This window comes from Pararge aegeria, chromosome 13 (genome assembly GCF_905163445.1).
Source record: "Pararge aegeria chromosome 13, ilParAegt1.1, whole genome shotgun sequence".
In the NCBI taxonomy this organism is placed as follows: Eukaryota; Metazoa; Arthropoda; class Insecta; order Lepidoptera; family Nymphalidae; genus Pararge; species Pararge aegeria.
The window spans coordinates 16,780,361-16,806,095 of record NC_053192.1 but is presented as its reverse complement, the minus strand read 5'-3'; the positions used below and the strand labels follow the sequence as shown (position 1 = coordinate 16,806,095).

At 36.7% G+C, this 25,735-nt stretch overlaps 2 protein-coding genes across 2 annotated transcripts in view; one reads left to right on the top strand and one right to left on the bottom strand.

The window, feature by feature from the left end:
• Positions 1-9,687, bottom strand: part of LOC120628824 — a 61,367-nt gene extending 51,680 nt beyond the window's left edge. Inside the window, exons 1-2 of the mRNA XM_039897448.1 lie at positions 9,545-9,687; positions 8,238-8,361 (exon numbers count right to left, since the gene is read on the bottom strand). The gene's annotated coding sequence lies outside the window, so the exon portion shown is untranslated. The remainder of the gene's footprint in view (positions 1-8,237; positions 8,362-9,544) is intronic.
• Positions 9,688-13,483: 3,796 nt separating this feature from the next.
• LOC120628827 (phosphatidylinositol-glycan biosynthesis class X protein) lies at positions 13,484-21,840 on the top strand. Its single transcript, XM_039897450.1, has 5 exons — positions 13,484-13,735; positions 14,931-15,078; positions 16,238-16,392; positions 18,070-18,235; positions 21,671-21,840. The coding sequence occupies exons 1-5, from the start codon at positions 13,605-13,607 to the stop codon at positions 21,830-21,832; spliced, it is 762 nt and encodes a 253-aa protein (XP_039753384.1). The 5' UTR covers positions 13,484-13,604; the 3' UTR covers positions 21,833-21,840.
• Positions 21,841-25,735: the final 3,895 nt, after the last annotated feature.

Genomic DNA, 25,735 nt, shown 5'->3' with positions numbered 1-25,735 from the left:
AGACGTGTTTGTGTGTGGCTGTGGCGTTGTATTTCGCGATGAAGCGATTTTGATTTTGTTTTTTTTATTGAATAATAAATTAGTCCCGAGTTATCTTAGCTATGTTTGAAGAGAATCGGTCCAAACCTGTCCACAAAATGGCGGATTATATATTTTTTCACAAATCCTTCAGTATGTTTATCAATTGAAAGAGCTTGACTAGTAGAATACTTAGCACTATGGCAAATTTCTAATCCAAGATGGCCGCCACCACAAAATGGCGAACTTCATTTTTTTCATTGCCTCAACATGAATCAAACCAAATTGCTGGACTAGTCTAGATGGACGCTAAAAAAGCGGACGTGAAAATTTTGTAAGTTTAAATTGAATGCAATTAAATTGTTTTTAAAGGACGTTATGGGAAGTTAGAACTGGAGTTGTAAGGTTTTTTTTGTAGTATCCTGGTTTTAAATGTCCGAAAAAATGCGTTTTCCCTTCCAGGATACTTCAACCGGTGCAATCCGTGCACTGATAATAACTGTATCTACTTGAATGTATTGAATACGTACTTCTTGGTTATTGTGAGAAATAGGCTTTATTTCAAGCGGCACAAGACAGCGGAATTCCCAACAGGTTTTAGTCCAGCCTTTAACTGGAGTAAGAATAGCATAAGTGAAAATTCTGTAATAAATCGTTCACCTAACTGCCTTTAGCAGGATTTGTCCCACGAAACATATACATGTGAATGGAGCCAGTTTGGTGAAAAACCGTCGTCTATGAACAAAGCAACACTTCACAGGGCATGCCAGGAACAGGGTATGAGAATGGTTTGAACGATCGCCGTAGCGGCCATGACAACACTTTGGCACAGGGTCTACGCTATTCATAATGGGCATTATTGATGACTTGCAACGAGGATCTTGAGTCTATGGAGCATTTGCTTTGTGAATGCGATGGCTAGGAAGCGATTGGACCTTTTGGGAGTGGCCTATCCAAGACCAGAGGATTACTGAGCCTCGAAGAGCCGACCTAAAAGCTTTAATCAAACTCTTACAGTGGGTATTTAAAGCTATTTATGGTGAGAGGGATTCAAGGACGAGTACAAAAGATCCTGGACGGTCGTGCATCCCCACTACAAGATAGATAGATAGATTGATAAATGGTTTGAACGATGACGAATCTCACCAGTGCGTAGTGACACGAACCGGAAAAAGAATGGTAACAAAGAAACTGTTGTCATGGTTTCCCAGCTAATTTCCATTAATTGCAATGCTATTAATAGTAGCTTCTTAATTAGCATTCGTGATAATTAACTGCGAAGCAATCGTTGTTTTAATCATGCTAAGAGAAATCTCTGAGTTGACTAGGTCGCTGTATTGTTTTACATTACATAAATACCGATGAGTGACTAAAGATTAAGAAATCTCCTTTTTTTTTGCTCGCATAGTATCAGCGAGATAAACTTACAAAACTAAATATTGAAGCGATCTCATTGAGAGGACCTTAATCATTAGTAAGTTTATTTATATATATATACTACGACAATACACACATCGCCACCTAGCCCCAAAGTAAGCGTAGCTTGTGTTATAGGTACTGAGATGACTGATGAATATTTTTATGAATAATATACATAAATACTTAGAATATACATGATATAAACACCCAGACACTGAAAAACATTCATGCTTATCACACAAAAATTTTCCAGTAGTGGGAATAGAACCTTGGCCTTGGGCTCAGAAAGCAGGGTCGCTGCAAACTGCGCCAATCGGCCGTCAATTGGGAAATGTTTAATGGGACGTTCAACGTATCCTCACCGAATTTTACCCAAGCTATCGTGTCCGGGTAGTTTCCGCGGCTCCCATATTGGAGGAAATATCTTTCATTTGTTATGTATAATGGCATCTTGGAGATGTCTCTTAATAAGTTCAAAGTTTGTATTAAACGTAAGCTTATAGAAAAGTCCTATTATAGTATAAAGGACTACGTAAACGATAAAAAAGCTTGGGTGAAAATTATTGCTCTAACCAGGTTGCTCTTCTAATAATTTAAAATGATATTGTGAGGCTTTTTTTTTTGTTATCACCATGATAACAAAAAAAAAAAAAACACCCGGCTAAGTTTGTTGTGGACTTCTTCTTAGACCAGGACGCGTTTGGAACCCTCGTAGCTTTAGTTTCAAGTTTATGAATGTGGTTATCGCCATCATCTCACTACCGTGTAATTTTTATGTTCGCATCAAAAGTGCCACCTATGGGCCTACTTGAATAAAGATATTTTTGACTTTGACTTTTGACTTTAAATAAAAGTGTATCTTCTATCTACTAGTTAAGCCCACACACACACACACACACACACAGACACGCACGCGCGCGCGCTCGCACAGGCACACAAAAAATGACTGGACTAGGTATATAAGTGTGTTTCCGGCTTAAAGCTTTTCAAGTATGTTTTGACCGTATGATAGGTACATTATTTAATCATAATTTAACGCTGCGAAAATACAACAAGGTTATTAAGGCTTCAGGTTAAACAAAGGCACATAAACATAGCCCACTTGAAAATAAAATAAATCAATTCGCAATAACAAGCTGACTCACTAAAAACTGCGTGAACATTATACAGCTGAAAAGTTAAATATTCAACCAAATGTAGTGTCTCATAAAGTCTCTTTTACGTATAAACACCTAAGTCCTTAAAAGGTCTATACATGGTAAATTAAATTATTGTTACATAGTTTCGAATAACTTCTAGAGTATCGCAAACGTATCAATGAAATATGACAAATTTAATAATCAATTATCGTCCTTAAAACATAACCAATAAAGACAGTATTTGAGTGCACACATGTAACCTATTGTTAAAGCGTTAAAATATTTACAAAGAGCAGTAAATTTTATCATGACACCCTTTCAATAATTACATCACCGACCGCGACAGGACTGTATTTAAATTAGTCTAAACGCGACCTTCATACAATTAGATTCGTTATTGACAAAATTCCACTAAGTGGCTTTATAAGAATGTACCTACCTACTTCATATCGACCCATTACCGGCCCACTACATTGCACGGGTCTCCTCCCACAATGAAAAAGGTATAAGGCCTAAGTCCACCACGCTGGCCCAGTGCGGATTGGTGGACTTCACACACCTTTTGAGAACGTTATGGAGAACTCACAGGTATGCAGGTTTCCTCACGTTTTCCTTCGCCGTTACCCTACCTGCTAACCTTACCTAACATTGATTACACAAGTATACATATCCATCTTTTTTTTTTGTTTAATCACGTTTTAAAAACAAATAAATAAATATACTACGACAATACACACATCGCCATCTAGCCCCAAAGTAAGCGTAGCTTGTGTTATGGTTACTGAGATAGCTGATGAATATAATACACATAAATGCTTATATTATTCATATAAACTCCCAGACACTAAACAAAAAGATTTCTTAGTAATTTTTTAGTATTAATAAAATTTATATCCCCCGATGACACGGACGGACACGTCCTTTGTGGACGTGTCCGTCCGTGTCATCGGGGACGTGTCCACCACCTGCTAAATCACTGGAAAGGAGAAGTTTACCTCCGTTTATTATTACACATATTATTTGGATATTTTTTCCACTTGTGCGCTAGTGCTCTGAAATTTTAAACTAAGATTTTCGTGGATAATCAACATTTCTTAAGTACAGTAACACGAAAGCGGGTAGTCAGATTGCCCGTGACATCCAACTTGACATCTCGTACCTACGCAGTCCCGTCGAAATATCGAAAAATCCAAAATATTATCGTGGTATGTACCCGTTGAACTATACTTAAGAAGTGCTCTGAGTGTTGATAAAGCTGTGGGGGAAGTAACATTGATAATTGTCTCCTGCTCATACTAGCCGTGCTGATGCCTATAATCTAGGTAAACTTGTAAAGAGAAGATGCTAATCCATTTAAAATCACACGATCTAAGTCGTGATAGAACACTTTGCGAAAGACATAATTTTAGAACTATGTTGACGCAAGATAAGTACTCGCTTGGACCTAACGTGTACATGCTAATGAGCTAAGCATACAAATAAAGTTGTTAATTTTATTGAATGACTTGAACACGCAGGCTGTAGCGTGCAAAGGTATAATACCAGGGGTAGGTAATTTCCAAGATATCGTAAAGAAACCGATAACTCTTTGGTGGGACTGCATCGTAACATACCATCAGGTGATATCGCAGCAGAGCTAACCAAAAGTTAGTCAAAAAGATATTCAGAAATAGTTTTAAGGATACCTATAAAATTTTTGGAAATAACATTCAGGTTTTCTAATTCAGATGTGTGAGAAACGGTATCATTGTATCCCAGACGCGTATTAACTTATTAGCAATTCAGTCGGCGAATAACAAGTTGTTGTACCTAAGTACAAAGCTAGGTGCTAATAATAGAGTGGGTCAAAAAACATTCACAGACAATTCGGCAAGTGTTTGTATAGCTATAGGTCTAATAGATTTAATGAAATACCTAAATTTGCGCGATAGGTATATAACGTGGGTGGTGTGACCAAAACAGGGTTGCCACTTACATTATATGAGAAAAAGGTTCGTGATAAAATGGTGTATGATCATCATTAAGCCTATAGAAAATTACAGCAGCAGGGCTAGCACAGGCAGGGGATAAAAATATATCATTATATCCTCGATTATATGTCGGGGATAATAGTATTATATCCTCGATTATATCCCCTGACGAGGGATATAATTAACGGAATATAATGGAATGGGAGAAGCTTACCCCTGTTTAATATTACACGTATAATATTAAGATATTATTTACACTTGAGCACTTGTTATCGTGGTATGTACCCGTTGAACTATACTTAAGAAGTGCTCTTGAGTGTTGATAAAGCTGTGGGGGAAGATACATTGATAATTGTCTCCTGCCCATGCTAGCCGTGCAGAGCTAGCACAGGCAGCACGTCTAGCAGAGCACTGGCGCACAAGTGGAAATAATATCCACATAATAATATATTATAATTTATGGATAATAATAAACCGGGGTAAACTTCTTCTATCTAAGCCACGGGGGCTTTGGCAGGTAGACACGTAAATTATATCCCCTGTCACGGGATAAAGTCGGGGGGATATAATTTTTATCTCCTGCCCGTGCTAGCCCTGCAGGATAAAAAAATTATATCCCCCAAAAGGGATTTAATATACGTGTCCACCCGCTAAAGCACGGGAACATGGAATAGGAGTAGTTTACCCCCCTTTGTGCGCCAGTGCTCTGAGAGTTGATAAAGCTTTGGGAGAAGATAAATTTTTATCCTTTTCCAGAGGATATAACTTTTCCAAGGGATATAATTTTTTTTTTTTTTGTTAACGATAGGCCAGCGCTGGGCGACAATCATGCCCGTTAGAAAGCAATGATGAGGTCTAGGTTGGAGCACGCTTGCTTAGAAAAAGCCTATTCACTCTAGCCTGTCATGCTGTATTGTCATGCTAGCCGTGCTACTGGACTAAAGACCTATCTCAACAGGGGGATTTGAACATAATGACTCCGCTGGACCACGGATTGGTGATTGTATTAGAATGTGGTAGTAGTAGCACTGATGATTTTGCTTTTGGCCCTTGCCCACTGTTTTTTTTCCCTTAATCGCCTCGTAAGACACAACACGACAGTGGTGGCAAGTGTAGTCGAATCTGCGGTCCCCCACACGACATCAAAATAAACTAAAATTGGTGTTCCTCTGTTAAAACAGTTCTCATCTCTCTTATGGGAGATTGATAAAAGCTTAAGACCCGTTACGCTACTCTAACGTCGGATGGCGGGCAGGTGCGATTGGCACCTGGTTGTATGACGATGCAGTCTAAGATGGTAGCGGGCTAACCTGTTAGGGGGTTTGGTAGTCATACCCCTAATTGGTTTCTACGCGATATCGCACCGAAGCACTAAATCGCTTAGCGGCATGTCTTTGTCGGTACCAGAGACAGCAAAACCAGAAAAAGTTCTGAAATTATAAATTCCGAAATTGCGCAGGGAATCGAACCGGCGACCTCCTACTTAAATTCATAGCGCTCACCGTTCCACCAGAGTGGTCGTCAAAAAACTGCTTAGTGTGCTTACCGAGGCATACGGCTATTTCCTAACTCTGTTCTGATACTAAGATTTTCCTGACCGTATAACCCAATACAACATAATTTCGATTCTGAACAGTCTGTTAATTGAGCTGAATAGAAGAAGTAAGACATAGGTATAGTAATCAAAAGTGCATAATGAGACACTAAAATAATAAAAGAAAAATATTTCGTGAATTTTTGTGTTTTTTTTTTGCTATTTCGTTAATACAGTGTAAAAAGGTTTCATTATTCTTAGCTCCAGCACTATTAAAAAAACTCAATAAAAGAGCGGCGCATGCGCGAATGTGTTAATTTTCTCGGATGGAGATAAAATTCTAATTGCCGTTATTCATTTCAATTAAGCAGGTTGTGTTTAAATTCACAATTCTTATTTTTCGTTTTAGTAAAAGAAAGAATCTGAACAATTAATGTGTTTTTTATTCATAGCGAGATATTATTGCCTACTAATTAGCAAGAAGGTATTAAAAGAAGTAAGTTTGTTCATCTACAGATCACGAGGATCGATCTCCTGGATGGGCCAATGAAAAAATATTCATTGCTAAGCAATCTCAATCGTGACATTTTCCTAAGCCTTTAGCCTAAATTTTAGTCTCCTTAGTCGTTACCGTCTTGGTAGACTGGTCGTGGTCGTGACTTGGGTGTTGTAGCCCGCTTTACATTCCGTCGCCATTCTTCCCTAACGGTTACACTAAGTTTTAGTAACTATGTTCTAAGTCTTAAGTAGGAGCACTTGCGTGTCCATCTGTCTTAGCCTAGGTACCAGTGGCGCGTATAGAGGGTATGCACAGGGTATACAGATGATATAAAATAATCTATATATATAAAAGAGAAAGTGTGTGGGTATGTTCTGTATAGGCTCCGAAACGGCTGGACCGATTTCAATGAAACTATCAGGGAATCTCCGGATTGACCTGGCGAGTAATCCTGTAAAGATTGGTGACGATCGGAGCACTCCTATTTGTCAAACTGTCCAATACAGCTTTTATTTACCATGATGACATTCTGTTATTCGGTGTACATGGGTGTAGACAATGATCTTCACCCGCTCGAGAAGCGAATAGAAGAGAATGAATACGGAGATAAATAAATGATTTAATATATTATGAGACTTAAATTAAAATTTTAATGATGTAAGTTTATTTTTTAAATAAAATGAAGCAAAATCTAGCCCGGCGAAGCGGGCTGGGTACGCTAGTAAATAAATAAATAAATATACTACGACAATACACACATCGCCATCTAGCCCCAGAGTAAGCGAAGCTTGTGTTATGGGTACTAAGATGACTGATGAATATTTTTATGAATATAATACACATAAATACTTATAATATACAGATAAACACCCAGACACTGAAAAACATCCATGCTCATCACACAAACACTTTTTGTTGTGGGAATCGAACCCACGGCCTTGGACTCAGAAAGCAGGGTCGCTGCACACTGCGCCAACCGGCTGTCAAGTGCAAATGATATAAAATGAACAAAATCTCCAGTACGAGTTATAAATATGATTATGGTTGTTACCGATTCTGGTGTACTGAATCTTTGAAGCAGGAAGTAACGTTACCAGTTGGACTCGCCCCAAGGGTATCATGCCAATGCCATGCAATTCCAAATGATGTACTAAAGGAGAAGCGGCGATAGCGCATTGGGAAGGAGCTCGGCTTCACTTTCGGGGGGCAGAGTTCGAATCCGTGCACTCTCCTCGAACTATTCTAAGCTATGCGCGCTCTAAGTAATTACTCTTACAGCTATCCGCGTTATGATCAATTGAAATATCAGTGAGGCAACCTGCACGCCTGAGTTCCCGATCATGTTTTTAAACGTGTACGAAGTCTATCAACACGTATTTGACCAGCGTGTTAGACTACGGGCTAAACTCTTTCAATTCTAGGAGATCCGTGCTACAAAAAGGCAAAAAGACCCTATGGTCTCACCATAGGTACCTCTACGTGATGAAAAGTCGTTTATCGTAAGAGGCTTTGGCAGTTATCGCTATCGTAAACGATATTGCTTGTAGCAACCGTTTTAAAGCATGAGTTTAATAACCTGCCATACCCATCTATCTTAGACTTCATTCGTCATTTACAATTAGAAGTAATTGAAAAACATCAACATTCTAACTACTTACCTACTCACGAAAAGCGTATTGTGATGTAAATTTTGACACAGCTTCATACAAGAACTTTTAGGACTTCGATATCACAGAAAATCCGAGCAAAGTTGAGATCGCTGTCTAACGCTTGCTTTGTTATCTCATAAAGAAAAGTAGGCAAACTTAAATTTCACCTTAAAGTTCTAAGCTTTGGGCACATATTTCGCTTTTTAACCAAAAAAACATAGGTTATCAAAGTGCTTCGTACGTCATTGATCGATCGACGATAATTTTTAATGCTACTTTGGCTTATTACATGAGCGTATTCGATTTGTCACAAACCATTCCTTATTTTCCCGTGTTTTTGGTTAATAAAGTCTGGTCTAATCAGTCAGTCAGTCTGGTTAATACTGTCCATCGCTACACGCCACAAGCGACTTACGTTTAGTACTTTGGTAAACTTACAGTATTTTTTTATTTTAAATTCTTTATTGGAAAGCATAAAAAGATAACCTTTACTTCTCGGCCTTACCAAAGGATTATCCGCTGAGCGAAATATCGTGCTAACTTCACTGAATAAAAAAAAGCAATCCAACAAAAGTAGACAGCCCTGAATGAGATTTAAAGTCCTAAATTCCATGCTTTACCATTTTACACACATATTAAATTCTCTATATCGCTGGTAAATGAACCAGGTTTAATAAAATGCCTATACCTATTATTTATATAGGTAGTTATATATCTTAAACTGCATCTGTAATATTATTTCTCAGATAGTAAAGTGTAAAATCAGGTGAAAATACTGTGTGCGAATACAATAGTAGTCAAGCGCAAACTTTGACATCGAATACAAAAAAAAGTATTTTCAAAAAAAAATTCCGGCTGAATGTCAAGTCCAACTTGAAACTCCCATGCTTCACAAGAAATTTCTCATTTTGCCGCGTACCTAGTTGATAAAATATTAAGTGCAGATACCTCAAGAATGTCCGAATTCCATGCTTTACAAAACATTTTAAATTCTCTTTGCCTTTCGCAAATGAACAGAGTTTAATAAAATGCTATTAATAAATGCTTTAATAATCTATAATATTATTATTCAGATGGTAACGTAAAAAAATCAGGTGAAATTATTGTCTTTTTCCAAATCTAAATAAAAATAATTCGTGCGCGGGAATACAATGGCAGCCAAGCGCAAACTTTGACATCGAATATAAAAAAAAGTATTTTTAAAAAAAGAAGGCAGCCCTAACTGAGAATTTCAAGTCCCAACTTCCATGCTTCATAAAACGTTGTTAAATTTGCCGCGATGTTGATAAATCAGTTAAAATATTAAGTGTAGATACCTCAAGAATGTCCGTGCAGCGTGGAGTGCTGGAATGTGGGATGCGCACTGAATAATAACAGTTTGTTAGTTTGTACGACACAGAGAACACTTGCAACCTTTCCCGAGCGCCAACGTAAACTGCGGTAACCGGCTTCTTGATTGTTGATCAGTTGTTTTGTAGGGTGACCACAGAGAAACACTATTTTATAAAAATCAGCATTCGCAAAACAGCAAGGCTATGTTTGATTAGGTGAGCGAGGTCTATGACCTTGAGACATTTGCTAACCCTCTTAAATTGTAACTTTACGTAGTAATTCCAAATTAGTAACAAACCAACTGTTGCCCGCAACATCTTCCGTGTTTGTTGCGCTTACTTAGATTTGGAAACATGCCGCCTCGGTAGAGCTCGGTAGGTTGGGAAGGGCATTATATCCCACCGGCAGAAATGCACATGACATGCATGGTTTTTGAGGTACCTACGTTTATTTTTTTTAATTGTGCAAATTTTTATTCTGTTTATTTGTAGGCTGTTGCCAGCGTCCACGTTCATAAGGTTTTATACAAATAAACCGTAGCCTTCCAGGGCTAAAACTAGCCTATGTTAATCTCCATCCTTTCAACTAACTCTATGCTAAAAACGAAGTTGATTGATTGCTTAGCCATGGTCTGAAGGCAGGACAAGCAAACAAACAAACTTTCGATATAAGAGAGGATAAGGTAAGGTAAGTTTAGTGATAATGGGGCCTAAGATAGATTGCGATGCATATAAGATGCTTATTCACTTAAGATTTGAAGGAACTCTTATACGTGAAGTGATGATAACCTAGTGGTTAATAAATAAATAAATAAATATACTACGACAATACACACATCGCCATCTAGCCCCAAAGTAAGCATAGCTTGTGTTATGGGTACTAAGATTACTGATGAATATTTTTATGAATAATATACATAAATACTTATCGCGTGATCGTGAGGCCTGCATACCTGAAAGTGCTCCATAATGTTCTCAAAGGCCAAAAGACTCCATCAATTAGCACTGGGTCAGCGTGGTGGATTACGGCCTACACTCTTCTTATTGTGGAAGAATACCCGTGGTCTGTAGTGGGTCTATATGATGATATTATCACACTCACTCTCACACGCACACACAAACATACGCAATACATACACATAAAATACACTAAATCTAGTGGAATATTTGTTAATGACTCGGAGGTGGTCGGTTGTACATGAATCACAGTTTCTACTATAGCAGTGCCACCCTTGCTGATATTTTAAGCTCCATTGTAACTGTTACAAATAGAGCGTTTTATTATTGAAGTTATACTTCTTTTGGCGCGTTAGGGAAAAATGATGAGAATAAATTTTTACGATGCGCCGTCACGCGTCACGAAAAACCGACACCCTGAAGTTAGCTATAGTCAACACTCTAGTTTTTCAAAAAAAAAACGTTTGACAGTGTACACTTTCAATTGTCAAAGTCTCATTCCGGTGATTTAATTGATTATATTGAACAAAAATCTCAAATTTCAATGTTGAGTGAAACTTGGTTGTCCGATAATAAGTTACTTAACTAGATAATGCGTTATAACAAAACATAACATAAAATGTTTCCATTGTTACCGGAAGGGCTTTCCATCTCTTAAACTATACGTAAACCGAATAAAATGAGAATTTTGGGAAAATATGTATCTTTAAATTACTATTTAAAAAATTTCGACTAATTTTCGACTAAAAATTATTGTAAAGATTGTCTTAATACAAAAGTTATGTTATACGGTTATTACGGTATCAATTCACGGCATATCCCAAATTCCATGCCAAGATGGTTGCCGCATCCTCCGTCGGTCGGCATAATTGACGGCAATGACTCAAGGTAGAGCCGCCGTCCTGTCTCAATGTTGCTGTAACGTTCAACAATCGTACTGGTTTGGCTGCCATACCTTACCAACACCGAGTACGAAATGTCGTTTGTTTCGATAGTCGAAAACGAGTCCGGATTGTGCAAAAGAGGAATCGTTTTCGAGTCGAAGAAAATGGACGTCAAGCTTTTTGTTTATTCTCCTAAAAGCTAGCCCTTGACTGCAATCTAACAATGGTAAGCGATGATGTAGTGTAAGATAGTAGCGGGCGAACCTGTTAGGCATGGCAATTTTTTTAACCCATACTCCTAATTAGTTACTTCGCGGCGACATGGCATTGTCGGTAGGGTGGTAACTAAGCATGGCCGAAGCTCCCACCAAAGCAGTCCAGAGGAAATTCAGAAATTATTAATTCCCAAATTGCCCTCATAAAAAGCGTCTAAAAACGTCATACGTTTTAGAGTTGCAAATTCTATGACCCTGATTTTATATTTTGCCGCTTAAACTTTATAATTGCTGTTTAAGTTTGGATGAGCACCAACACAATATATATAGGTTGCAATATATTCAGACGTTACAGAGTATCGATAATCATAACCGACTTACGATTAGGAAAGTACAAATCTTAAACTAAGAATCCCGATTTCATTCTTGCCCTTGAGTACAAAGGTACACCTCGCGTCGCAATAGAAGCATTGGGTACATTCCACTTTGATGTTGTAGTGTGTCGATGTTCAAATACGATTGCGAGCGTGCTAACCTCATGCTAAGGGTAGGTGCAGGTTACCTTACCATCTACCGGTAAGTACTACCATGGGTATGTGTAATTTTTTGTAGTATAACTCGTCGGAATGTGCAAACGATATGGGGAAATGCAACTAGGTATATTCAGGTATGTCTTATAGTAATTTGCGTAGCCCTAGGGCTAGAAGAAGTGCCCCATTGCCCCATCCTCAAAAGGCCCCTCGTCATTCATAACCGACGCTAAAAAAAGTTTTAGATTCTTTCATTTTTCGTCTCTGACTAACAAACTACAATAACAGTCATTATTTTGAATTGAAGAATGCTTAAAATAAGATTTAGTTTAAATAGGATCCTAATGTCATTCTTGCCTGGAATCATCGTATTTTAATTATTAGCAAAAAAATTAATAGTATTTGCAAAACCATCGCCAATCAAAACAGAGCAATACATATACAAATTAGGGCAAAACTGAATGGATAATATAACCTATCCAGTACAAAAATATTTATTTAAATCGGTTCACATTTCACGGAGTTATGTGAAAAGTCGTCTAACACTTTCTTTCCCTCCCAAGGGAACTGAGCTGAATTTCGGGATAAAAATAATCCTATGTCCTACCTCGTAGCATTTATCAAAAGGTGCAAAGTTTTATTTGAATTTATTAAGTAGTTTCTGCGTGATGCGCTATTCGCCAGGCAATTATACAGACAGACAAAAATCAAAGAAATTACAGTTTCAGCTTCAGTATCCATGTAAGGAAAAATATTTTTAAATATATTCAATGCAATTACAGTTTTATTATAAGTGAATATGGGTTCAATTCCAATATCAAAAGTTCAAAAAATTCATTATGCTAATTTTAAGAAAATATTATAATTCTATATCCAAATAAATACATTGTGCATTTTCATGTATTGACCAAAATATTAAAATATATATCATAGAGGCTATCCCAGGTTTGAAAAACTGGGGCGAGACGGTAAGCTAGTGCAACATTCATACCCCCGCTGAATTATACATAAACAAGATACCCTACCCGAATGTAGGGTATCTTGTTGTTATTATAAACGTATTTTTTTTGTTTTTCAGTGCATTTTATGTGTTTGCAATAGATTGAAAATTGAATTTAAAACCACTTCAATGGAATTTTTCTTTTTTATATTATCATCAAGGTTCACAAAATATAGTAATTTTAATCTAGTATTGCTAGGATTGCATCCTCATTGATCACAGCAACTTCGTAGTCTGCGATCGCATTTCAGTTCTACTCTATGCCTTTGGCAATCACATCCAATGTCAACTTCAAGTTTCAAGTTATGTCAATTGTCAAGTGTCGAACGTTTCGGCGGCTCAAACTCAAAAGAAAATTCACGATTAAAATTCCTTTTTACACTAAAATATATTTATTAAATATTGTATGTATGTAATTGTAATGTACATCGTTACCTATTAGGTTGTTCATTTTACAATATGCTTGTTAAATACCGGGTACCAAAAATTAGCGTTTTTATTTATTTAATATTTTCTTATCAAATTGAAGGCAAAAATTGCAATTTCAACATACAAGTTGAACAGAGATTGCTGAATGAAGGATTCCATAGGTATCTTTTTTTCTTGGCTTTTAAAACTTTAGGTCTAAGCTTGCTTTAGTAACTTTAGTCTTTAATAACATACTAGTATTAATTCTGAACATAAACAAATAATATGACTAAAAATATTGCTTTTAGAATACAATGTGAAAATGAAAGTACTCTAAGACTTGACCAGCTTATTTACTTTAAACATTTATGTACAACTGAATCTGCGCCATTTGTTAAAAATTGCCCGGCGGTTTTACTTGTGTGGAAATCAAAAAGAAACTCAATAGTTATAAAAATCATTGTAATCCCTTATGGACGAATAAGGCAATGTTATATTTTAGTATACTTTAAAAATATGATGTGGTACTTTAATCTTTCTCACACAAAGCAGTTACCGTTTTGTAGTAATGGTTTTTATCCTAATGATACTCCTGAAATATCAAAATCGTTCAAATGAAGCTCTAGAGCTTAATAATATTTGTATAGATATTTTTCTTACCAGTCCCACTCATGAGTAGAAATATTAAGATTTCAGTCCCTCCTAACTGCTCCAATACTACCCACATTTTAGGAGGGAGCATTTAAGAGGAACTTAAATCAGGGTGCATTTGCAATCAGGGTGCATTTGCAATCAGGGTGCATTTTACAATTATTGTCACACCTAACTCTAGATCAATGAGGCAAACAGTATCTGTACTATGACAGTCTCATTGGTTGAGCAAGCATTAAAAGAGTGACTATCATGACAACCTGTAGACATGATGACTTAAATTTAACCAACATCAACAGCATAAGTCTCACTAATAGGCTCAGGCCGCTACTCCCATAGGAAAGATATACAGAATTTTAAAAGCCCTGACTCCACAGTACAGAATAGCAGAAAGAAAGAAAGAAAAAAATATCTTTATTAATACATTAAAATACAAAAAAAATCATAATTCATTTATTTCTAGTAGGCCTAATATATAAGCAATTTTGAAACATCAAGTCTGTCTGTTTGTAGTGACTACCACAAGTTCTACTACTACTAGATACTACTACTAGATACTACTACTAGATTAGGTAGTAAATTTAGGTGCTACCAGATGCTTCCATTGCTTCTCTCTAAAATTCCAACAAAACACACACTGTTTTGTTAAGTAACAAAGTATGTATTTGATTGGCTTCTAATACTACTTTACTACCTTGTTTAATTACTAAATTATACTCATTCCAGAAACCTCAGCATCGACATAGACTTTGCAAGTGATTATGAAGAGGAAAGATGGTTGTATGAGGACTGCATGGTGGGAATGGAGCAGACCTTACCCTCAGGAGTTTATTCCAGTATAGATGATATAAATGATAATGGCTGCACTAGTCTGGTAAGCTAAACGTTACTACTTTGTACTATTTTAATAAAACCTTAATTTACATAAAATTACAAAGTTTGGCAAATGTAATTACAGGCAAAAAGCATCAAATGTATTCCCCGGATTGATGGACACATGGTGGCACTGTGTAGGATGTGAAGTGCTGCTCGTGTTATAAGTTATAGTATTTCATTTACCATCAATTTGGTTATCTACTGGGTCCTTCAATAGTTACTATAAAAAAAATAAGTTTATTACATGGCCAACTTTTAAAATAAAAATAAAATAGGTTCCCAATATGTAACTAACTTTTCAGAGTTATGTGTGTTTTTAATTTATACAATTAAATATCTTAATATATATATTCCTTTATTTGGTTTACCAACAGTTTTACATTTAAAATAACAACAAGTAGCTTATACGGTATGAAGACAAAATGTACCGCATGCAATAAATAGTGTTAAACTAGTTTTACAACTAATATATAGCTTGAAGGGTATAGAAAAATATTGTGAGTAAATCTGCATACCTGAGAGTTCTCCATAATGTTATCGAAGGTGTGTGTGTAGTCAATCAATCTGCACTTGAACAGCTTGGTGAACCCTTCTCATTCTGAGAGGAGACTGTGCTCTGTGTTGAAATCCCTATCCCTTCCCTATCCGTACTAATATTATAAATGTCAATGTAAGTTTGTTTGTTACGCTTTCACGCAAAAACTACTTAACCGATCCTCATGAAACTTTGTACACATATTCTTGGAAGTGTTAGAAGTAATATAGGATACTTTTTATCCCAACATTAAGCTCAGTTCCTTTGGGAGAGGGGATGAAAGTGTTTGACGATCTGTAAGATCGTCCCATAACTCTGACAAATTATAACCGATTTAAATAATTATTTGTGTACTATAGAGGTTATAGTATGTGTTTAATTTCCCCCTAACTTTGTGTAGATCTGAATGTGGTTGGAGATAGAGGAACTCCTCATTTAAGGCTTAGCAATACTAAAAACTTTAATTTTTTTTAGAACTCTTAACTAAATTGTATGCCACATCAAAAAACAAAATCAAATGCAAACGAAGTTGCGGGCAACAGCTATTTAATATATTGAATACATGGATGAATATTTTAATATATATATTTTTTTAAAGCATTGTTTGTAAACATATTTTCAGATACACACAATCTTCAAAACGCCCGTTAATATAGAGCTGCCAGCAGAGAAGTCCGAGCCTATCGTCATACATCTGTTGAGCAAAGTAAGGGATTACAGGACTCGTATTTATATACCGGTGCATGCGAGGTACCATCATCCGGTCGCTGGTGGAGGGTTAGTAGTCGCTTTAGTACAGCGCCATCTATGTTCGTTTTGTGAAACCAATCACAATGCTAACCTAAACTCTGACAAGTTGACTACGATTTATATGGTATCGAAACAGCGCCATCTAGATACAATACTGTTTTTTTGTATTGAAACTAGATGGCGCTTCTCCGATACCTTATAAATCGTAATTCCTTTCCTTATTACAGCTCCTTTCACCTAGGGTTGCCTGGTAGAGATCGCTTTAGCGATAAGACCGCCTTCGCACACCTAAACTAGTTTTTGTTTTTTTTAATTTTATCTTTTGTGTTTCTTTTTGTATTTTGTTTTTGTGTGTATTAAAGAATTAAATAATAGTAATAACTTCAGCGCGATCGAATTTAGGTAGACGGTAGATAATCTCACACTATGCACTTTGTATACCAAAGAATTGGCAAGAGTTTTCACTCGATCAACGACACATAGCGCCCTCTACAATATATACATTTGTAACTACAGTCTATTATAGTCTACTTCCATAGAGGGACTGCACCTATATGGCGTAGTCTAGACCCTTATTTTTTATTCCCCTATAATTAACCTGTGCTAACACCATGGGCATCTTAACATAACAACTGTTAGGGAGAAAATAAAAAGTAACAGTTTGAAGTACAAAACATGGCTTGCTAACCACCCAAACTACATAGCGGACCAAGCCTGAAATGGTTCGCCGATTAAAAAGACGACGTATACTGGCCAGATTTAACTCATGGGTGACCTTCCCAGTGGGGAAGTTATCTTGCTCTTACGCCATAACGACTTAAAAAACATCAGTGGCGTGCACTTCATAGATGCACAAGTGCACTGCCTAACCGAACAATTTCATACAACTTGTACGGAAGGAGAATTTTTCAATTTCCACCGACTGATTGCAAGATAAACAAGGAGACTAAATAAAAAAAAAGTAATAAAGAGAAAAAATAACAAGTTAGCAATCTCACCTTTGGTCTTATATTATATTATATATATATATATATATATATATATATATATATATATATATATCTTAATTCGGTATTCGGATATTCGCTGAAATCACTATTCGGCGCATCTCTAGTAATAATGGATGGGAAAAGCAGATGGCATAATCTGATCGTGAGTGGAAAGCCATCCCCTATAAACAAGGCATGACAAGTCCTACAAATCTTCAACCTGAGGAGGAGGTGTTCAGCCTCAACATCATCATCATCATCGTATCGTCATCATCGCACGGGTCTCCTCCCACAATGAGACAGGGTTAAGGCCGTAGTCCACCACGCTGGCCCAGTGCGGATTGGTGGACTCCACACACCATTGAGAACATTATGTAGGCATGCAGGTTTCCTCAGGATGTATTCCTTCACCGTTGAAGCTAATGATATTTTAATTACTTAAAACGCACATAACTTAGAAAAGTTGAAGGTGCGTGCTGGGATTCGAATTCGGCCCCTCGAAAGTGAAGTCGAAGTCCTGCCCACTGGGCTATCACCGCTTCACAAATGATATTTAATTGCATATATTAAAAACGCCCATAACTCTGAAAAGCTTAGATAAAAAGTTACATGCGGGCAATCAAACTCTGTCTCCCGAAAGGGAAACCGAAGCCTCACCCAGTATGCTATCAAGGCTTTGTTAATTATTTTTTTAAATAAACAATAAATGTTCCAGAACAGTCAGAAATGAGATACCAGTGCCAAAGTTGAACCTCCAATGTCCGAACAGAAGACTGGAGAGATGTGAGGACCTGTACATGGAGGTCACCAGTGACAACCATTTCTGTGCAGAGCATGTCTCCAAAAAGGTTTGCTCCTGGAAAGAAGTACCATTTATTATGGTAAGTTAGTTCAATAAGTGGGTAAGCTTATAGAAAAGTCCTATTATAGTATAAAGGCCTACGTAAACGATAAAAAAGCTTGGGTGTAAATTATTGCTCTAACCAGGTTGCTCTTCTAATAATTTAAAATGACATTGTGAGATGGTGATAACAAAAAAAAAACACCCGGCTAAGTTTGTTGTGGGCTTCTTCTTAGACCAGGACGCGTTTGGAACCCTCGTAGCTTTAGTTTTAAGTTTACGAATGTGGTTATCGCCATCATCTCACTACCGTGTGGTTCTTATGTACGCATCAAAAGTGCCACCTGTGGGCCTACTTGAATAAAGATATTTTTGACTTTGACTTTGACTTTTGACTTCAATAATAAACAAAAAAAAAAAATATTTTTAATTGGTTACCAAATTTTAAGATCCTTTCTTTTTTTTTATATAGTTCAAATTGTCAATGATAAGTTTCTGTGTAACGTGTACTTTATATGTTAATTGCTATGTGTTGTTTATTTTTCCCAATTGGTAAATAGCAGTATCCATGTAACCAAACTGGATGGCGCCACAAGATTCACAATTGTATATTTTTTGTAAAAATTTTATTTATAATCTTAATATATAGAGAGAGATAGGATAGCTTAGATCTTTAAGTAAAGTCACAATTTTATTTTATTGCAAATTATTTGTCTATAATTAATTGACAGTCACATGTTATATATATATATATATATATATATATTTATATATACAACTATACTCATTTAAGCTTAGCGATACAAAAAAACAAAATCAAACGCAGACGAAGTCGCGGGCAACAGCTAGTTTTTCTATATGTTTATGTACAATAAAAGTGTATTGTAATTCATTCATTAATTCTACATCGCGCTGTCGAAGTTTTCACAAATAAGCTTCATATATATCACACAACGTTTAATCGAATTGCGAAATAATGTTAAATTATGTATAAGTAAATTTCATGAGGAATCACCTTGTAAAATATTAAATCGAATTATTTACAAACGAATTCAAAACATTCTATGCGTTTACTTATGACAGCCCATTAAAAGACCGACACGCGCATAGTACCTACGCTATGTAACACATACAGTCAAGTTGAAGTGACAGTGACCAGATTTTAATTTTGAATTGATGTTAGGGCTGTATCCGATTTATTTCAGTAAAAACTACGGCAAAAGACTCTAAAACTATTGGGTTTTTTGAATTCACAGATACAGTTTATAATGTGAGGTACATTATAAAATGTCTCTGAGACTGTGAAGTATTATTTCGGTTTTCATTTACACGTTGTATATATAACCTTGTTACATATGAAATTATCGTGTTGTACGGGAGGAAGATAAAGTAGATTTTCTTTGAATATAATATATCTATTAAATAAAAGTATATACCATTATTATCTATGCACATTTGCAATCTCTTAGGTAGTTCATATATTTATTACTAGCTGACCCGTGCAACTTCGTCTGCAGCAAATCGGTTATTACCGGAAAACCCAAATAAAATGACATTTTCTAAAAATGAATCCTAGCTAGATCGATTTATCGCCCCCGAAACCCCCCATATTAAATTTCATAAAAATCGTTGGAGCCGATTCCGAAATTTCAATTCAATTCTTCTATATATATATATAATAGAAGAATTGCTTGTTTAAAGATATAAGATTATTATATTATGATGTATATATTACATTCTTACATATGAAATTATCTTTTTGTAAGGGAGGAAAATAAAGTAGATTTTCTTTAAATATAATACATTTATTTAATAAAAGTATGTACCATTGCTATCTAGTATCTATGCACATTTGCAATTTCATGGGAATTTCATTGATTGCTTTAATAAAAAAAACCAGTCTAAGGCACTTTGGACTGAGCCGTCGGAGTTGAATTTTTTCTCTTGTTACGTTAGTTATTAGTTTTAAAGTCAACTTATTTATAAATTATTTTGTATTGACAACTGTTTGTTTTTCAATTGAAAAAAAAAAAAATTGGTTGCCTGTAAAGTCGGTATACGGGCGAAAGTTTTACGTGACAACGACTTTGAGTGGTAAAATAATTTTAATGTGAATATTCATTCGTATAGTAGGAAGAAGGATGAAATAATAGTAAAAATTTAAAACATTTATTTATACAAAGAATTATATTTAAAACATTAATTTATACAAAGAATCTCGCACTGAATTTCATATTAACAAAATTTTATTTTTACCTTTACACATACATACGTATTTATATAGAAATATACATAAAATAACTTGCAATACATTTGCGTACAATGAAACAGCGTTTACTACAAAGGGACGCGTGCCTTTCACTTTTTATGTCTGTCTCTCGCTCTTAGTCAAAGTCAAAGTCAAAGTCAAAGTCAAAGTCAAAAATATCTTTATTCAAGTAGGCCCACAGGTGGCACTTTTGATGCGTACATAAGAATTACACGGTAGTGAGATGATGGCGATAACCACATTCGTAAACTTAAAACTAAAGCTACGAGGGTTCCAAACGCGTCCCGGTCTAAGAAGAAGCCCACAACAAACTTAGCCGGGTGTTTTTTTTTTTTTTTTTTGTTATCGCCATCTCACAATGTAATTTTAAATTATTAGAAGAGCAACCTGGTTAGAGCAATAATTTACACCCAAGCTTTTTTATCGTTTACGTAGTCCTTTATACTATAATAGGACTTTTCTATAAGCTTACGTTTAATACAAACTTTGAACTTTTTAAGAGACATCTCCAAGATGTCAATTGGTAGTTTATTGTAGAATTGTATGCAATTTCCTTTAAACGAATTATGAATTTTAGGCGGGCTAACCATGCCCGAGTGGAAGGGACGCGTGCCTCTCACTCGCTCTCATTGTGAGCGCATAACGTGAGCGGAGCGTAACGCAGTTTCTTGAAGTGTCACCCGGCAAACCAATTTATAAGACGTTGTCACGTCAAAAAAAGTAGTTAGGGAGTTGGCATTGACCAAACCATTTTTGAGGTTTATCAAAAGTATCAATAATCTTCAAAAAGACGTAAAAATTTATTTAGTATAGATTAAGATTTTTTTTAATCCCACTACAAGTTAGCTTTTGACTGCAATCTCACCTGATGGCAAGTCAAGATGCAGTCTAAAATGGTAGCGGGCTAACCTGTTAGGGAGTATGGTAGTCACACCCCTAATCAGTTTCTACGCGACACCGCACCGGAACACTAAATCTAATTTTCCTAATCCTAAGGTTGCCTGGCAGAGATCGCTACTTAGCGATAAGGCCGCCTTTTGTAGCCTGCTTCATTCTTCATGTGTTTGTTCTTTTTTTGTCTTGTTTCTTTGCTTGAGTGGTGTACAAATAAAGAGTATAAATAAATAAATAAATAAATCGCTTAGCGGCATCTTTGCCGGTAGGGCGGTAACTAGCCACAGTTTAAGCACTTTTTCTTTGTTCCAGGTCACAGCTCCGGTAACCTGGGACGTCCCGGTGGGAAACACGGACCACTACGCCATAGTGGCGTATGGTACCGCGATAGTTATAACAGTGGGCTCACTGTACCTCTTGAACACATTGCACAGATACACTATACGAGTCAGAAGGAACAATAAAAATAAATAAGCAATATAGATTATAAATAATTTTATTTCGTCTCCCTCCCTCGCCTCATTTATAGCATTATACATTCATTTGACCTATGAAGCTATATGTTCCCAATTGCACTTATTACCACTTGCCCTAAGAAGAAACATAAATGATATTAACTTTTTAATCAATATTGCTAATAATAAAGTACACTGTATACCGCTTCTTGAAAAGCTGTTCTTCAAAGTCCCCGTGAATAACCATCCTTGATCCGCTCGATCCCATTCAATTTTAATAATCACATTCAATTTTTTTTTTCGTCAAGCTTATGTTACAGCCTGATGGATCTTACAGCTTATAAGTACTCTCATGTCTCTCTTAATCGTTTTTTCTCCTTCTAACTGACAATATAGTTTTGTATTCGCAAGTTGTGGCAGTCTTTAAGTGGGTCTACAATATTACATTTATATGTTTTTTCATTTTTTGTTTAGTTTTATAAGAGTTGTTGTTGTAACCTGTTGATTGTCCCTTAAATGAATAAATAAATACATTTTATGGACACCTTTTTCGCACACGAAATTCCGGAGTAATTCTTATATGAATGTAGTAATAGATCTAGCGTATCATTCATCATTCAACAAACTAAGTAATAAAAATTATAAAATGGATATTTTTTGTACCAATGCAACCTCTGCGCGTAAAATTATGGCTAATGGATTTTTTAGATCTTTTAATTTTAGTTAGTAAATCTGCTGTTCAGGAATTAACAATCATTTTAAGTACTTTCACAATATTGTGAGTAGCTATGACTTCTAAGTGTTGGTCATCTTTTAACTTTGTACTATACTTCCCGTGTGAGCATTTTCCTTTATTACTATGTAAATTCTATCTGTGAAAACTTGTAATTGGCTATACTTGATTACTTTACTTTCATTTTTTATTTTCTGTAAGTTTTCCTGTACAATAAAATAAAATAAATTAGGGTTTTTTCAGTCCGTCTTAGACTGCATTACTTACCACTCATTAGTAGTAGAGTTTTTTGTGACAGAGCTCGCCTGGGGAAATACTACCATCATGTTTATTTCTGCCGCTACGCAGCATTGGTGCAATGCTGTGTTCCGGTCTTAAGGGCGTGGTTTCCGGTGTAATTGCAGGCACACGAGGCTGAGGTTGATGGACACAGCGCGGCAATGCTGGACGTGTTCCTGGCATGTCTTGTGAATTATTGCCATCAAGTGGGCCATATGCTTGGTCCGTGAATTATAACCATAAAAAAACATCAGTTGAGGTCAAGAGGTAACTTGTAGGGAAATAAAAAACGTTTATGCTCATTTAATATGCCATAGTGTGTATTGTACTCACTGCTGTACAAGAAAATAGAGTTGCTTGTAAATGCGGGTAACTCACATTACCCATATCGAAATACGATACACATAAAACTAGCGGCAATACTAGCATGTAATAACCTTAAGGCGCTGTCAACTCTCTTTAAGCGGTTAGGTTAGCTCTTTCCCTTCGCGTGCTATAACTAGAACAGAAAATATATTAAAGCAGTGTGAAAACTACAGACAAATGTTCGAAACGGCAACGCACGCACCCAAACCTATTATCGCAAGATTTTAAGTCTGTGGTTTTTGTTACAAAGTTTGAGTGCTCTGAAATCACCCTTTTTTAGCATATTTGAACTAAGACCTTAAAAGATATATGCTGGTGCGAATTTTATTGAACATTTAAAGGTGAATTATTTTGACGTAACTTCAACCGTTTACGCATCGCACGCATCGAAAGCTCTCAAAATAAATAATTGAAACTCGTTTTTGCAACATTTTTATGGATGTATTTAAGTAGTTAAGTCTTTTTTGCTATCTTGATGGGCTATCCAACACTTTTCTTTTAATTCGAGTCTTATGGTTCCTGAGATTAGCGCGTTCTAACAAAAAACTCTTTGGTGAGGCACAAAATGCGCAATAAGATTTTTTCACCTTTGTTTATTATTCAGTTTAGTGTTATTTTCCTTACCTTAACTCTTACTTACCTTATTAATCACTATAAGTGATAAGGCCGCCTTATATATTTCATTGTACCCTTGTTGTTTTTGTCTCTTTTATTTATTTTTTTCTTGTGTGCAATAAAGTATTTTTGATTGATTGATTGATTAACTTTTACACCAGTTTTTTTTCTTGGGTCAACTTAGTAACGATTTTGCTAAGTTATTTTTTTCTTGGAATATGCATTCAATATTTTAGATGTATTCGTTTGGCAAACTATAAAAATATATGAAATAAAAAGCTTATGAATCTACTCAATATCCCTGTAACATGATAATTAAGAATTCAACCGTATTCGTAATTGCTGTTACAAGGTTGCAGGCGAATCAGCACTATAAATATATTTTTTCTCTTTATTCTTTCCTAAAGGGAAAAGGCAATGGTATATGACCGTACAGCCATGTCTTTAGTGTTCAAAATTCTCGATCTCATAGTAAGACGTAAAGCCATGTCTTTAGTCATAAATATTGATATCCAATTTCATAGTAAGGCGAAAAGCCATGTCTTCATTGTAAATAATAGTAAAATCAGAGTAATTTTTCCTGATTCGGGTATCGGCACTATATGTTTTAGTTAGATTTTAGTCAACAACAGAATAAATATAGACTATTTATTCTGTTGTTACATTTGAGATCTGTGGTCTTACTAAGTGTATAAATTATTATTAGGTACTTTTTACTGCACTACTTGCCTACAAGCAATATTTTTATTAAATGGTAGGTATGAGTTGACGAAACTAAAGAGCGTCAACAATATTAAAATAATATTTATTAAGCGATGGTAACTAAGCCGCCACATTTATAGCCCAAGAAAAAAACAAAACAAAAAATATTGTAAAGAACATTTTGACAGATACCGCCATCTCTAGTAAGCAGCCTGGACTAACTTGGGCATAGTATATGAAACGCGCTGCATATCGCGCAATCCGTAGCAAAAACGCTCCATAAAAATTACAGTGACATCTATAATTTTCAGGCGCACCTACCTAAACAAAATGTTTTTCCTTCATTTTGTATTTATAAGTAAACATTCTTACTAATGTAGGAACGTAAGATCAGCTGTGAGTGTTACCATTATACAATTTATCAAATTTGTCCGCTCATGACATAAACCAGCATGCACGGCTGCCGATGATAAGGTTCTATTTCATAATAAGCTTAACTCCAGTACAATAATGTAATGCAAAAGGAAATTGCCATACGCTCTGTGAAATTGTCGCTCGACCGCAAAGCGCAGACAGGGGTCCGATGCCCCCGGATTAGAGATCGTTACCGAGGAATAATTACGCCCGGCCTGCGGTTCCGGCAGACGGAACACTGCGGCGCTCAAATATGCGGCCGATGCAGCCTAATGATCGCTCCATAGCTACGCTCTACGGTTCGTGAACTTTATATCTGTCAGTAAGACGTTGTGCGAGTTATAGTCGTGCGTATAGTCTGGCTAGATTGTACGCTCGAGCATCATCGTCTCCACAATTAGGAGAGTCGCCCGCTCGGTCCGTCAACGCCGACCGGGGCCCGGCGGGGGCGGCTCGGCTCCGGGCAGCGCCGCGGCGCACAGATATGGATTTAAGATTAACGAGGGCACGCAGCTCGGGGCGGCGCGGGGCGCGGCGGCGTGTTTACGTGCGGTGCGGGTGCAGGGCGTGCAGGCGGCCGCGCGATCGATGCTGGGCGGGGCGCGCGGGGCGCGGCGGCGCGCGCGGGGGGCGGGGCGAGCGGCGGCCGCCAGTCCGCCTCGGGGCCGCGTTCGCGTGGTCGTCGCCTGCGAGTGTCGTGCGGCGGCCGGAGTGTCTCCGCGAGCTCTCGGCGGCGGCGGCGAGCCTCGCGCCGCCCGCCTCGATGCCGCGCGCGGCTGCAGCGCCCCCCCCGCCCGCGCCCCCGCCAGCCGG

What these genes read in the sequence shown, in the direction of transcription:
- LOC120628827 (XM_039897450.1), top strand. Translation starts at nt 13,605, where the DNA reads ATGCTTGTTAAATACCGGGTACCAAAAATTAGCGTTTTTATTTATTTA. An exon ending in ATAATGGCTGCACTAGTCTG is followed by an intron (nt 15,079 to 16,237) that starts GTAAGCTAAACG and finishes ACATATTTTCAG; the next exon opens with ATACACACAATCTTCAAAAC. An exon ending in AAGAAGTACCATTTATTATG is followed by an intron (nt 18,236 to 21,670) that starts GTAAGTTAGTTC and finishes TCTTTGTTCCAG; the next exon opens with GTCACAGCTCCGGTAACCTG.